Genomic DNA, 14,173 nt, shown 5'->3' on the forward strand with positions numbered 1-14,173 from the left:
CACTTCTCTGTCTCTGAAAAAATAAAGTGAAATCAAGCCACTAATGTACCATTCTCTCAGGGCTCTACTTACAGCCAGTTTATTCAATCATCTCACCTGTGCCAGTGGATTAATTAATGATACCTCCCAGGGGATGCAGACTCATTTGAACAGGGTCCTTTTGTGGTCAAGGCCAGAGCTAACACATGGTCCTAACAATTAGACTTGAACTCATGCAGCAAGATGACTGGGAACTCCCTGGTGGTCCAGTGGTTAGGGCTCCGCGCTCTTATTCCCAGGGTCCCAGGTTCAATCCCCGGTTGGGGAACTAAGATTTTGCAAGCCGCACAGCGTGGCCAAAAAAACAAACAAACAGAAAATGATGGACACAATGTTTGGAGGCAGAGAGCTCTCACAACAGGAGCGGAGCCCCTCCTTCCCTGCCTCTGTGCAATCATGGCTCCTACTCACTGAACCCCAGGCACTGCGCCAAGCGTTCTGCAAATATTAGCTCCCAATTCTCACTCTGTCCTGCAAGATCAGTACTGGGTAAGCATTATCCCATCTCACAGATGGGAGATCATAGGGAGATCAGGCAAGGGCGTGTCCTGCACATCTGGTGTCCCTCACTCCACAGTGACCCACTGCTGTCAGGAAGCAACATGGCTCAAAGAAAACTTGGTCTCTGGCTGGGAAGTGACTTAACCTCTCTGAGTCTGTTTCCTCATCTGTACAATAGAGAGAAGAGTGCCAGCTCTGAAGGCTGCTGATGCTCGGCCCTATCCCTTCAGCCCTCCTAGTTCCTGTACACACCCACAGTTTCCTCCTACTTCTCTTCCAAGGGCTTTCTCGGGGAGGCAGGGCTGCAAATACCAGGAAGTTTACACTCCCCACGGCAGCCAATGATGGGCAGGAGTTGGAGGATAAATGCCCGGCTTCCTGACTCCCCCCGGGACGGCTCTGAGCTGTGCTTCACACAGCCTCCCAGAGGTGCCCACCGGGAGACCCACTCATTGAAGACCCTTGTTGACTCGAGCAAGGGCTTTATTGCAGAAGGGGTTTCCTGTGAGCCCTCCCACCTGTTGGAGCTACTGACTCCTTCCTACACTGTCCTAAGGTCAAGCTCTGCCCTTGCCAACCATCTTACCCATGTCCCACTTGCCTCCCATATGTCCCCGGGGGTCTTCTCGTCCCCGCCTCCACTCCCCTACTCCCCCATGGGCCCCGATGTCCCTTGCACCCTTTCCCCAGAGAGGAGAAACACTAGGCTATGTGGCTTCCTGCCAGCCAACTCCAAATATCAGAGCTGGATGGGCCCCTCAGGATCATCTGTTCCACCTTCTCCTTGAGGAGGGGGAAACTGAGGCCCAGGGAGGGGCAGGGAGTAGCCATGCTGCACAAGCAGTGGCAAAGCCAGAAAGGTCTAGAAGGAGACCTCACCCTAAGTCACCATCACTGAAGCCATCAGCAGTGACAGGCTGTCTGGACAACTTGACCCACAGTCAACCCCACCACCCATGCTCCCCACTCTGAGGTGGGAGCCAAAGACCAACCAACAGACAGATAGATGCAACAGCAGCCTGGTGCCAGGATACGGCATCCTCTGCTACCCGGGGAGGTCCCAGATGGTGCTCATCAATCATACCAGCTCTGGTCCCCGACCAGATTCCCATCCTCTGCTCCAGTCTCTTCATTCAGGGTCCTCTCCCCAGAGGCAGCTACCCTGCTAGCCCTCCATGACCCAAAGGCACAGGACCCTTCTGCTGGCCTCCATCACCCCTCTCCCAGACCTGCTCCCAGCGGCTGTCCCTTTGGAAACCTTCTGATAAACCTCCCAGCCCACTGCAGTGAGCATCAGATGAAATGATACAAAGGCAGCTCTGAAAAGTAGGCAGCAGGAGCTACAGGTAAGATACCAATTTGATATATGCTCATCCACACCGAGATGGGCTGACCTGGACCTGGGCTGACCCTCCCCTCCTGGTAGTGTGCTAGGATTCAGGGCAGGAGTGTCTGTCTTGATTTAAACAAAGGACAAAATGCCTAAATTCCAAAGATGCCTCTACAGTGGTGGAACTTGAGATGTGGTGAGGAGCTGGAAAGTAATACAGAGGGTTGGGGGATGGAGAAAGAGGGGGCAGGGTGAGGGGGACTCCTACTAAAGCAAGTGCTGAGGTTTATCTTTGAATTCTGTAATGAAATTCTATAATTACATAAAATTCTAGAATGTTCAATCTGGAAGGGACCTCAGAGGTCACCTTTTCTAATTCCTTTATAAATCAGGAGTGTGAGACTCGGAGAGAAGGCAATTGACTTCTCCAAGGTCTGTGCCTCCTCCAAGTTTAGTTCTGGAACTCAGGTTCAGTCATGTCTAAGCTAGTGAGAAAGAGAGTGAGACCGTGTGTGTGTGTGTGTGTGTGTGTGTGTGAGAGAGAGAGAGAGAGAGAGAGAGAGAGGGAGAGATTGACAGAAAGAGAGAGAGATACAGATATATGGGGTCTTATCTTCAAAGAGAAGCAGATGGGACCTGCCTGGGCGAGAGGCACACAGCTGGACTAAGAAATAGAACCCAGTCACCTAGCTTCAGTGGCTCCCTGCCCAGTGACCCTCCGGACTCTCACTGAGCCACGTGGCATGGGTCATCCTGGCTATGGCACCTGAAGACAATGCAAACCCTCTTCCCCCTACTCTGCTGAGATTATCCTTACCATCCTTCCAGAACCATTCCTGTTCATTCTCCTCAATTCTGCCTTCCTTGGACAGACACTGACCAACAACCATTTCCTCTGAGCTCTCTCTGGCCTGTACTGTGCCATCCTCTGACTTATAGGACCCATTACCATACTCAGCACACCCTGGACTGCAAAATCAGGGGTGCCTCTGTCTCTCACACGGGGCAGGGACCCCAACTCTGCTCCAGGCCAGCCTAGCACCTGACTCAGAGCAGGGTCCTGGCAAATTGGATGGATGAAGGAAAACCAAAAGGAATGGCCAATGGGTGAGCAAGCCTCTTGTCTCCCAACATGGTCATGCTCAGGGCCGGCCCCTATACTTCCTCTTCCCTGTAGAGCCTAATGGTTAAGTATATGGACTGCAGTCAGATAAGCTGGGTTCACATCCCACCTCTGGACAAGTTACTTGCCTTCCTTGTGCCTCAGTTTCCCCACCTGTAAAGTGGAGTTAAAAAACAGTTCCTCCCTTAGGACTGCTGTGGAGCACTTGGACAGAGTGAGGCTCATCACACAGGTTAGTCTTCATCATCGGCCTGGTGCTGAGCGGAGCGGTCATTCTCCTGGTGAGTGCTCAGGCTCACTCGGTGACAAAGGAGAGACAGGACAGGTGACACAAGCCACTTCTGGGACTTACAGGTCCCAGGAAGCCCATCCCATCACATACACTCCCAGTGCCCCGTTGGGGTTGATCCACTGAGGACGCCAAGGCTCAGAGATGGTGAGTGACTTGCCCACAGGCACAGAGCCAGTAAGAAGCCAAGGGGTAAAAAACCAGGTCTTCCAACGCGAAGCAGGGCTCAAACCGCAAGGACACAGAGAGACCAGCCCGTAAGTGCTTTTCTCCACTATCTTTCTTTGGAGAGCTCAAAGAGACTTTTTTCCAACAGGCAAATGTATTTTTCCCCCCAAAAAAGCATAAAATTCTTCAGATGTCCTAGTGACAGCCTAAAGCTTGGCTTCTTTTGTTCCTTAAATCAAGATCAGGGAGCAGAGCAAAATGCTCTTTTCCTCACGGCTCTCCCCCCCAAAATCATTTCAAAAACAGTTGCAGGAAGAACGACCATGCCCTGGGCGTTGAGAAGACCCCAGCAAAGACAGAAAGCACTGGAAAGGCTGAAATGAGAGCTCCTGCCTGGTGCTAAAGGACAGGGCCTGAGGGTGACACCTTCGCAATGAGAAGCTTACAAGAATCAGAATACAAGCTGGGGCTCTCCAGTCAGAAAGAGGAAGAGATGCAGCCCTCCGCTCAGGGAGTCTTGTCGGAGGAAAAACAGCAATGCCATCAGGGAGCTGCAGCCTGAGGGGAGACACAGCCCCGTCCTCAGGTAGCCCCGGTCTGAGGGGAGACGCAGCCCCGCTCCCAGGGAGCCCCAGTCTGAGAGGAGACGCAGCCCCGCTCCCAGGGAGCCCCAGTCTGAGAGGAGACACAGCCCCGTCCTCAGGTGGCCCCAGTCTGAGGGGAGACACAGCCCCGTCCTCAGGTGGCCCCGGTCTGAGGGGAGACACAGCCCCATCCTCGGGAAGCCCCGGTCTGAGGAGAGACACAGCCCCGTCCTCGGGAAGCCCCGGTCTGAGGGGAGAACAGCCCTGTCCTCAGGGGGCCCCGGTCTGAGGGGAGACACAGCCCCGTCCTCGGGAAGCCCTGGTCTGAGGGGAGACACAGCCCCGTCCTCAGGTAGCCCCGGTCTGAGGGGAGACACAGCCCCGCCCCCGGGGAGCCCCGGTCTGAGGGGAGAACAGCCCTGTCCTCAGCGAGCCCTAGTCTGAGGGGAGACACAGCCCTGTCCTCAGGGAGCCCCCGGTCTGAGGGGAAACACGGCCCTGCCCTCAGGGGGACCCAGTCTGAGGGGAGTCAAAGCCCCGTCCTCGGGAAGCCCCGGTCTGAGGGGAATCACAGCCCCGTCCTCGGGTAGCTGCGGTCTGAGGGGAGACGCAGCCCCCTCCTCGGGGAGCCCCGGTCTGAGGGGAGACACAGCCCCGCCCCCGGGGAGCCCCGGGCTGCAGGGAGACTCAGCCCCGTCCTCAGGTAGCCCCGGCCTGAGGGGAGACGCAGCCCCCTCCTCGGGGAGCCCCGGTCTGAGGGGAGACACAGCCCCGCCCCCGGGGAGCCCCGGTCTGAAGGGAGACTCAGCCCCGTCCTCAGGTAGCCCCGGTCTGAGGGGAGACGCAGTCCTGCCTCAGGGTGCCCCACTTTGAGGGGAGACACAGCCTGACCCTTATGGAGCCCCAGCCTGTGGAAACACAATCCTACCCTCACGGAGCCTCAGTCTGAGAGGGAGAAAACAGCCTTGCCTTTAGGAGGCCTACTCGGAGGGGAAATACAGCCCTCACTTCAGGGAGCAAAAGTCTGAGGGGAGACACAGCCCTGCCCTCAGGGAGTCCCAGTCTGAGAAGAGACACAGCCGTGCCTCAGGAAGTCCGAGCGGGTAGACACAGTCCCTCCTGTGCTAAATTACTCAGCAAACTGATTATCACACATTCAGGTTGTCTCTAAACGAAGCCCATACACGCTCCGTGGATTTACTAGCAAATGACTCTGGCTATAGAATAAAAGGAAACGCACCAAGAACACTCATCTCAGCTTTTCCTGGACTGGCGGTCCCTAATAGAGGTCCATGGACCCCCCTGAAACTATAAGCAAAATGTGGCATATTGGTCCATATGGATGCATTCATTTTTGGCAGAATTTTCATCATATTCCCAAAGAGCTTCCTGAGGTTCAAAGGCTAAGGAAATATGGGGTTCTTTTGTTTGTTTTGGGTTTTTTTTTTTTCTTAATTATTTATTTTTGGCTGCGTCGGGTCTTAGTTGCGGTTCACGGGCTTCTCTGTAGTTGTGGTGCACGGACTCAGAGTGTGAGGGCTCTTCGTTGTGATGTGTGGGCTCTCTAGTTGTGGTGTGCGGGCTCAGTAGTTGTGGCGCAAAGGATTAGTTGCCCTGGGGCATGTGGGATCTTAGTTCTCCGACCAGGGATGGAACCCGCGTCCCCTGCGTTAGAAGGTGGATTCTTAACCGCTGGACCACCAGGGAAGTCCCCAAAAATATGGTTTAACTTCTTTGCAACAAGCCTCCCTAATCATCCCTCCAACCTCTGACAAAAAGTTGGTGGTGATGAGCACATAGCTTGGATCTTCAATGCTGGGTCCAAAACCCAGCTTTACCCCTTAGCTGTATGACCTCACTTAGCCTCTCTATGCATCAGTATCCCCATCTGTAAAGTGGGAGTAATAATAGTCCCTCTCTCCTACAGGTTTTCTGAGAATTAATGGAGTTCATATATGCAAAACAGAACAGTGTCTGGCACATACTAATTTGCATTTAAGTGCCTGGCATACAATAAGTGCTCACAAAAGCCCTGTGGAGAATAAGGTGGCTTCTAGGGAATCCCCATGTTCTCCCCTCCCTGCTCCCTACTGCTGGGCTTGATCAGGACCTCGAGCACCTTCATGTCCTCGCCCATCAGGGTCCACCTGGCTGTTGTATAGCCTTCATTGAGGAGAGCAGACTGGGGACAGGTAAACCACTATCAGGGAAAAACAGGAATCCTGAAGAGGCTGGAGAGACCCCGAAGCTTGAGGGGCCCTCCAGATGCACCCTATTTCTCCATGGAGCACTTTAACACCAAACATCTGGTTAACCCCAAGCAGGCAAAGAGGGTGGGAGGGGGCCACATTAACCGTGGATATAATCGGCACCAAATCCTTTGTTGTGTACTTAACCTATGACACCCTGTTCACCCTATGTATCAACGCTGGGAGGTAGACATTGCCTCATTGTACAGGCAAGACAGCTGGGGCTGAGGTGTGCCAGTGTCACCCAGCTTGCCAGGAGCACCGAAACTGAACTCTGAAGCCAGAGACCATTCAGAGGTGCCTGCATTACTAAAATCCAGGGTCTCCCAAATCCCCACCAGCAGTGCCCCTCACATCCTCACTCTCCCGTTTCCTACCCCCAGCTTCATCAGGGGTGCTCTCAAAGGAACAGCTGAAGAGGACTGGAGGGCTTCCCATCTCTCCCTGCCCTGCTCCCTGTCCTAACAGGCAGAAGTAATCCCAGGAAAGGAGAGGGACCTTGGCATCCAGCCCCTGGCACTCGCCCATCTCCCCTTTCAAATCCTGTTCCTCACTCCCGTGCACTGTCTCCCTGCCAGGCAACCTCAGCAAGGTCTAAAAGGCAATTTTCACGTGGCTTAAAGAGCTCTCCTTCCTGGAGCTATTTGCATTTTTGTTATTATTAATTATTGTAATAACTGTCCCTCTTAAGCTACGTGACCGAGGAAAAACAGCCTGAGCTCTGGCCTCAGATCCATTCAAACTAGAATCTCCACACAGCCACATGGTAATTCTGTGACCTTGCACAAGCTACTTAACCTCAGTTTCCTCATCTGTGCACGCAGTCACATACCTGCCTTGTGCAGTTGTGAAGCCAATAGCTTACAACAGAAATGTAGGAAGTGTGCTTGATTTTTCTCTCCCTCACGCCCACCCCCCATCCCATTCATCAAGTCTTAAAATTTCTCCTACTGGGAGCACTAGGCTAGGCCAGCAGAGGTGAGTGACATTAGGAGACAGAGGCACCTTGCAATGTTTTGGAATCACACTAAGTCTTTTTTTCTTGACCAGGAAACTAGCAGGAAAAGAGGCTGTCAGGGGTCCAACCAAGCTGTGCTTGGAAAATCAGTCCCCAGTCACTTAACACTGGCTGTCCACTGACTGCAGGAAAATCTGAGGAGTCAGTCCTCAAAGACACCAAACTCGAGGCCCCTTGTAGCCCCAGGGATCTCAGGTAGTCTGTGGGTCACCTGGAAAGCCTCCTTGTGGCAGAGGCCATGGCTGTCCACCCAGCAAGCATTCCTCACTCCCTTCCTAATAGAATCCACACTGGTTCAGTTATCTGATGCAGATGGCCTAAAGTCAGAGAAGGTAGGCTCCTGTCCTTTGTTGCTGTTGACTGATTGTGTAACCCCCCAAATTTATACATTGAAACACTAACCCCCAATGTGCTGGTATTGGAGATGAGGTCTGTGGGAGGTAACTAGGGTTATTTGAGGTCATGAGGGTGGGTCCTTCATGATGGGATTAGTGCCCTTATAAGAAGAACTTGCTCTCTGCTCTCACCTTCTCTCTCTGCCATGTGAGCACAGTGAGAAGGTGGCCATCTGAGGCCAGGAAAGAGGGCTTACCAGAATGTGACACCCTGATCTTGGACCTCCATCCTTGAAAACTGTGAGAAATAAATATTTCTTTCTCTTGTTTAAGTCACCCGGTCTATGGTATTTTGTTTTGCCAGCCAAACTGACTAATATACTGGCCTGGGGTGGACATGAGACCTGCCTTTGGCCACTGAAATAGAAGGGGAAGTCTGCTGAGAGATTTTGGGAGCGACTGTGCTTTCTAGATAAAAAGAAATTTTCAGAGAGAGGCCTTTGGTCCAATGTCTTGCTTCCTGTCTTTGGATGTGGTTGTGATACCTAGAAAAGAGGCAGTCATTTTGTAACAATGAGGCCACCATTTGGATGATGGCAGAATAGAAAGACAGCTGCATCCTTGATGGCAAAGTGAGCTGACAAATCGGAACTGAGATAACCTACGTAGAGACTCACTGTGATCTGAGAAAAATAAATGTATTTTGGGCTTGACCTACCATCAGATTTTCTGTTACCTACAGCCGAAGAATTCCTAACTGAATCTGATTCCTCTGTGCCCCAAACTTGTTCCAGCCTTATTCCCCTCCCCTCCTCCCCACCCTCTCTTCCCAATGGTAGGTCATCTCCAGCAATGGACTTAGGTCTGAGCAGGGAGACCTGTGGGCTGGAAGAGGACAAATGGTAAGCTACTACCATATGGTCTAGATGCCAGGGAAGGCCAGCTGCAATCCCATGACTCTCTCTGGTCTCTGCTCCCTAGGGATTTCTCTGGTTCTGGGTTTGCCTGGCATCCCTGAACAAGGAATGCCTCTCATCCTTGGAGACAGAGTACCTACTTCTTGGCTACATCTACCATGGTTGGTACCCAGGCCCTACGATGATTCTCATCCTTGGAGACCCCAATCCTCAAACTCAAGAGGCTCTCAAGGTTTTGAAGTCTGAAGAAACTGGATTTGGATCCCCTTCTCCAAAACACACTAACTATACAGCCTTGGGCCGGTTCCTTAACCTGAGCCCCGATTTCCTAATCAGCAAAAAGGGGAAAATACTACTAGTATTTTTCTAGTTCATAGGATTGTTGTAAGGTTAAAAAAGATGCAGTAATTGTGGTAGGCAGAAATCTAAGATGGTCCCTGCGATTCCCACCCCCGGTGTGCAAGCCTGCACAATCCCTTCCCCTTGAGTGTGAGTGGGACCTGGGAATATGATAGGATACTCACTTCTGTTACTTTATATCAAGTAGCAGACTCTGGAGAGATTATCCAGCTGGCTTTGAAGAGGGAAGCTGCCATGTTGTGAGAGGCCCACATGGCTGGACCTGAGGGCAGCCTGTAGGAGCTAAGAGCCCCAAACCAACAACCAAAAAGAACACAGGACTTTAACCTTACAGCTGCAAGGAATTAAACTCTGCCAGCAACCTAAATGAGCTTGGCTTAGACCCCAAGCCTCAGATGAGATCATAGCCCCTGCAGGCACCTTGATTTCAGCTTGGAGAGACCCAGAGCAGACAAGTCAGCTGTGCTGTGCCTGGGCTTCTGACCTACAGAAACTGTGAGATAATAAATGGCTGTTGTTTTAAGCTCTAGGACTATGGTGATTTGTTATGCAGCAATTGAAAACTAATATAATAGTCTGAGTTTGTACCAAATTGCTATTGGATAGGTTAAAAACAGCTGAGTACAGGCAATTGCATATGGTTCAGCCTAGTACAGATGTTAATGCCTGGCATGTAGTAAGCACTCAATAAATCCCACTGTTTTTATTCCTCTGGCTCCACTAAACAGTATCTTAATGTAGTCAGTGGCTGAATAGACCTCTTTTTCCTAGCAATGGCTCTAACAGCTGCCACACTGCCCCCAGGCTCCTCCTTCCCCCAAAGCCACCCTCCCCCTGCCTGTCAGAAGACAGTGTTCTGAGCCCATTCACACCCCTTCTGAGAGGCTGAGGGCACAGCTCTTGAGCTAGGCTGCCTCTCCAAAATGCCAACCTGAACAGACAGCAGAAAACAACATCTCTGGGGCAGAGGCAACAGCTGCCCACCAGCCCCACGTCAGCTGGAGGGGAGAGGGCAGCTGCTTGAGAGATCCCAGCAGGGCTAAGCCACCACCTGCCTCTGGACTGTCCCCTCCTTGCCTTCCCTGTGGGTCTCAGGAGCCCCGCCATGTAGAATCGTTCAGTGGTTCTGCCAGCAAGACCCCGCGGAAGTGCACAGGTTTCCTGTTACATAAAAAATGCAAATTGCTCTTTCTAACCAACACACTGGTCTGGATCCCTGCATCAGACGAGGCATAGAGAAATAGTGGGGCCCTTGGGAACAGGATACTGGACAGGTGAGTTTTGACTGGGTCTGCAGGGAGGCTAATAGTCAGGAAAGGTCTGGAACAGACCAACAGAGAAAAGAGAAGCTCGTGGCTCACACTTTCTACGATGCCTGCTGGAATCTGGTTTCACAAACCATCTACCTTACTCCCAAAACAACCCCTCAGAATCTCTAAATGTACACAGTATGTCAAATATATGTCAATAAAGCTGGGGGTGGGGGGAAACAGAACTTTCTAGATGGATCAGATCTCCAGAACCCACACAAACCAGCTATAGAGACAGATTTTTATTTACTTTCAGGTGTCAAATAATAGGCAACATAAATTACTATTCACGGCTTAGTCCATTTAATCCTTCTACTGTGACAAGGATTATTACACTTACTTTACAGGCGAGGAAACCACAGCCCAAGTTAAGTGCTTTTCCCAAAATCACAGGGATTTGAACCCAGGTAGACAGACCCCATAGACTCACGTTCTCACAAGCATTGAGCCAGACAACCAGAGGCTTTAAAATCTTTGGCCCGAGTTTACCTAAATCAGTGAAAACAATTGTTTGGGAGTAGACTATAGATTAGCCCAGGAGACACCCAACACAAAGAAGCAGGGGCCCAAACACATCCATCCTACAGTGTCACCTGCCTTCAGCAGAGGCTTGGATGGGCCTCTGCTGTGGTCCTGTGCTAGGGCTCAGACATGTCCCTGTGCCAGGCAGCTTTGCTCAGCTAGGAGTGTCCTAGGATAGGCAGGGTGGGGGTCAGGTCCTCCCCTAGGCAACAGCAGAGACCTCCTAGGGCTGCAGGGGATGGCAGGGACCTTCCTAAGGAGCAGAAGGGAAGGGAACTAGCTCCCAGGAATGCTAGTTTCCAGTTCCTTTGAAACACTGGACCCCTCATCCCCAGCTGCCCATTCTGAAGCCCCCTGGAGCTCTCAGTCCACCAACCCCTCTGCCTGCCCTACTATTCCCTGCCCACCAGCAGGTGTTACCTAGATGCTCAGGGCAGGGGCACCCTGTAGCCTCCTCCCCCGGGCTCAGTGAATGCTGACCATGAGATGCAGGGGAGGAGGCCTTGGCTCTCATTAACTGGTGGCCATGGAGTATAGAATATGCTGGAGAAAGCCATTCTGTGCAGCTCTCCCTCCTCCCCATCCTCCTCCTCCTTGCCTCCTTTTCCTTTTCTCTCTCTCCCTCTCTCGATCTGTTCTAGAAACTGGATAGTTAGACCTGGCTGAGGCAAAGAGATGGATTTACAATTTCAAGTTTATCCACATTGTTTTCTTGCCTCCCTTCCGTTCCAGGTGACTCCTCCCTCCTCACCCCTTCCTACCAAAACTCATTATTCCCCACTCTCTGGCTTTTGGGAGGGCAGGAGCAGAGCCTGGGTCATGCCCTTCTCAGGTTGATGTCCCATGAAAGGGAATGAACACCAGGGTTGATCCCAGAACCACATCCCCCAGGAACTCAACTGCATCCCTAGGTACTGCTTAGGCAAAAGGTTTGAGTCTTTGGACACCTCTGCTTCCAGAGAGCAAACAGGAGGGGCCAAGTGCTACTGCCTTACAATAATCACTGTAGTTATTTATTGAGCACCTACTGTGTGCGAAGCAAGTGCAAAGCAGCATGCTGGATGCTTCATGATCCTCTACTCCTGTAAATTAAGTCCTCCAACAGTATTCGGTGAGGACCTACTATATGCCAGCCATGCTTCCAAGCATGAGGGGTACCTCTGTGAATAAGGTTTCTCCACGAATAACAGGTTCGTTGTTTGCACTTGACAAATGGGGGAAAGCGAGGCTAAAAGTTTGCCCCAAGTGGTGGAGCAAATTCCATTTTAAAGTATCTGATTCCAAAGCCACAATGCCCTGTGCCCTCTGCCTCCTCTGGGTTCGTGGGTCTGAGTCAGGGCGGGGATCGCTGCCCTCAAATGCTTACAAAGTTGCTTTGGGGGAAGAGGAATGAAGTCTACACACCTGAGATGTCTTCAGAGGTTTTGTGCTCAATATGTGAGAGACCCAGTGGCCCAGGCTGAGTGCTCAGGACCCAGGGAACACAGAAGGCAGTGATTTGGGCTGCGTGTCTCTCAAGGGTGAGGATGGCTGGAAGTGGGGAGCACGAGGCCAGGCTTTTCAGGATGGGGGGACACAAACTGGCAGAGATGAAGGCAGGGTGAGATATGGATGGAGATTGTGCTGTTCAGAGGCTCTGAGGTGAAAAGCCTCCCAAGACAGCTCCGACACAGGCATGACTGAAGGCTGGGAAGGAGCATCTGGTGCAGGGCTATGCACCAGCAGGGAAGGGAGGACAGGCTGGGGCAGCTGTGGATGGCTGAGGAGGTGAGGCCGGAGCTAATGGGCAGTCAGGAATCTCCCAGCAGAGTAATGGCAAAATGGCCTTGGGAGATAATTCTGACAAAACCGTATGTGGGACCATAGGGGAGATATGTGGGGTTATCACAGGAGCCCCCAGAAGGGCCTGATGCAGGGGCCAGCTATGTTCAACTTCATCAGCCCTCACTCCCACTCACCCTAAACCGCAGCCCCCCGCCAAGTCCTTCCCTCTTTCACATCCCAGCCCAGTTCCCCTGGCTCCATCTACACCTCCCCAATGCCACAACTTGGGAACACAGGGTTGGGGTGCCATGAGGGTGGGTGAAAGGTCCGATCAAAGAGAGGCCTGGGCGATTTGGAACAAGTGCACACCCAGGACCCCGGAAATGCTGTTGGTCACTTGGGGCAGGGGAATGGCATTTCCAGTGGAAACTCAAGAGGTGGCCTCTGCGTAGGCCACAGGGCCCCCTCACAATCCCAGCAAGGCAGTGACCCTAGGCCAGCCACAGGGTGACTGCACTAGGGATAAATTCCCCCTTCCCCATTTGTATCCCTTACTGCCTGGGGCAGCCTTCCTCTCACATAGGAGAACCTGGGGGAGACCCAGCTTAGATGGAGAAGTGACTCCCAAAGCCTGTGTGACACGACTGAGGATTTGGGGGTGGCAGCCCACAAAAACTCTCCTCCCCCTCCCCTGCTGGACTCTAAAATTCCACACTCATCGTTCTAGTCCTTTGGCTTAAGATTTTGTACCCCCAGTTATTGTTTTTTTAATGGTGCAACTTTAAGTCATTATCAATTATCCACATCTCAGGATGAATAAGTCAATCTGATCCTTTCCTGAGAGTCAGTTTTGTTGTTGGAGGTGAAGAAAGGCTTTCAAATCCTGGGGTCTAGAATGGTGGGTGGGTAAGGGAGGAGAGGGTGAGGGTGTTGGGGCAAAGGAGGGGGGAGAAGAGAGGGAAGGAGGGCACAAAATGCAGAGGCTGGGCACGCCTGGGAGGGATGAGGCAAATCATTCTCTTCTGGATTTGGGGAGGGGATGATCAGAAATAGACTGCTGTGAAGACCCTGCTATGTCCTTTCACTCCCTCCCTCTCCCCACACGGGCCTGTGTCTTCTCTCCTCTCAACAACAGCCCAGAGTGCAAACTTTCTGGGATACGACCCTAAGCCTGGCTTCCCATTCCGCGGTCGCCACCCGTGGCTGGGCAGGGGCTCTTGCAGGAAAGGCAAAGGGGCGTCCTGGAGAAGAGGACACTCTGGAAGGGGGCGCACGGAGGTAGATGGTCGGAGCCAAAGGGGCGCAGGGGCTCCGGGGCCAGGGGCGGGGCCGGGGGCCAGGGCCAGCGGGCGGCTCACCTGCAGGACACGGTGATCTCCACCTTGGTGGCCGGGATGCTGCCCGCCAAGGAGTCGAACTCGCTCAGCGACGCCATGTCCTCGGGCTGCTCCATAGCCCACGGCGCCCTCCACCCCAAATTAGTAAATCCCTGCGCGATTCACGCCTCCTCCGGAGCAACCGAAACCCTGGGCTCTCCCCCAACTCCGGAGCCGGGGCTGGGCGGCAAAGGGAGGAAAGAGGAGAGCGAAGAGGGGGCGTGGGAAGTGAGAGAGGGAAGCGGGGCGGAGGGAGCGGGGGCAGAGGATACAGGAGGGGGCTGGGGT

The 14,173-nt window shown here is 52.7% G+C and overlaps 1 protein-coding gene across 1 annotated transcript in view; it reads right to left on the reverse strand.

The window, feature by feature from the left end:
- The window catches only part of CPNE5 (copine 5), a 92,047-nt gene extending 77,926 nt beyond the window's left edge, over positions 1–14,121 (reverse strand). The window contains exon 1 of the mRNA XM_024766391.1: positions 13,868–14,121. Coding sequence (XP_024622159.1) covers positions 13,868–13,962 — 95 coding nt within the window. The 5' untranslated portion in view covers positions 13,963–14,121. The remainder of the gene's footprint in view (positions 1–13,867) is intronic.
- Positions 14,122–14,173: the final 52 nt, after the last annotated feature.

The sequence above is a fragment of the Neophocaena asiaeorientalis genome, unplaced genomic scaffold (genome assembly GCF_003031525.2).
Source record: "Neophocaena asiaeorientalis asiaeorientalis breed wild unplaced genomic scaffold, Neophocaena_asiaeorientalis_V1.1 scaffold46, whole genome shotgun sequence".
In the NCBI taxonomy this organism is placed as follows: Eukaryota; Metazoa; Chordata; class Mammalia; order Artiodactyla; family Phocoenidae; genus Neophocaena; species Neophocaena asiaeorientalis.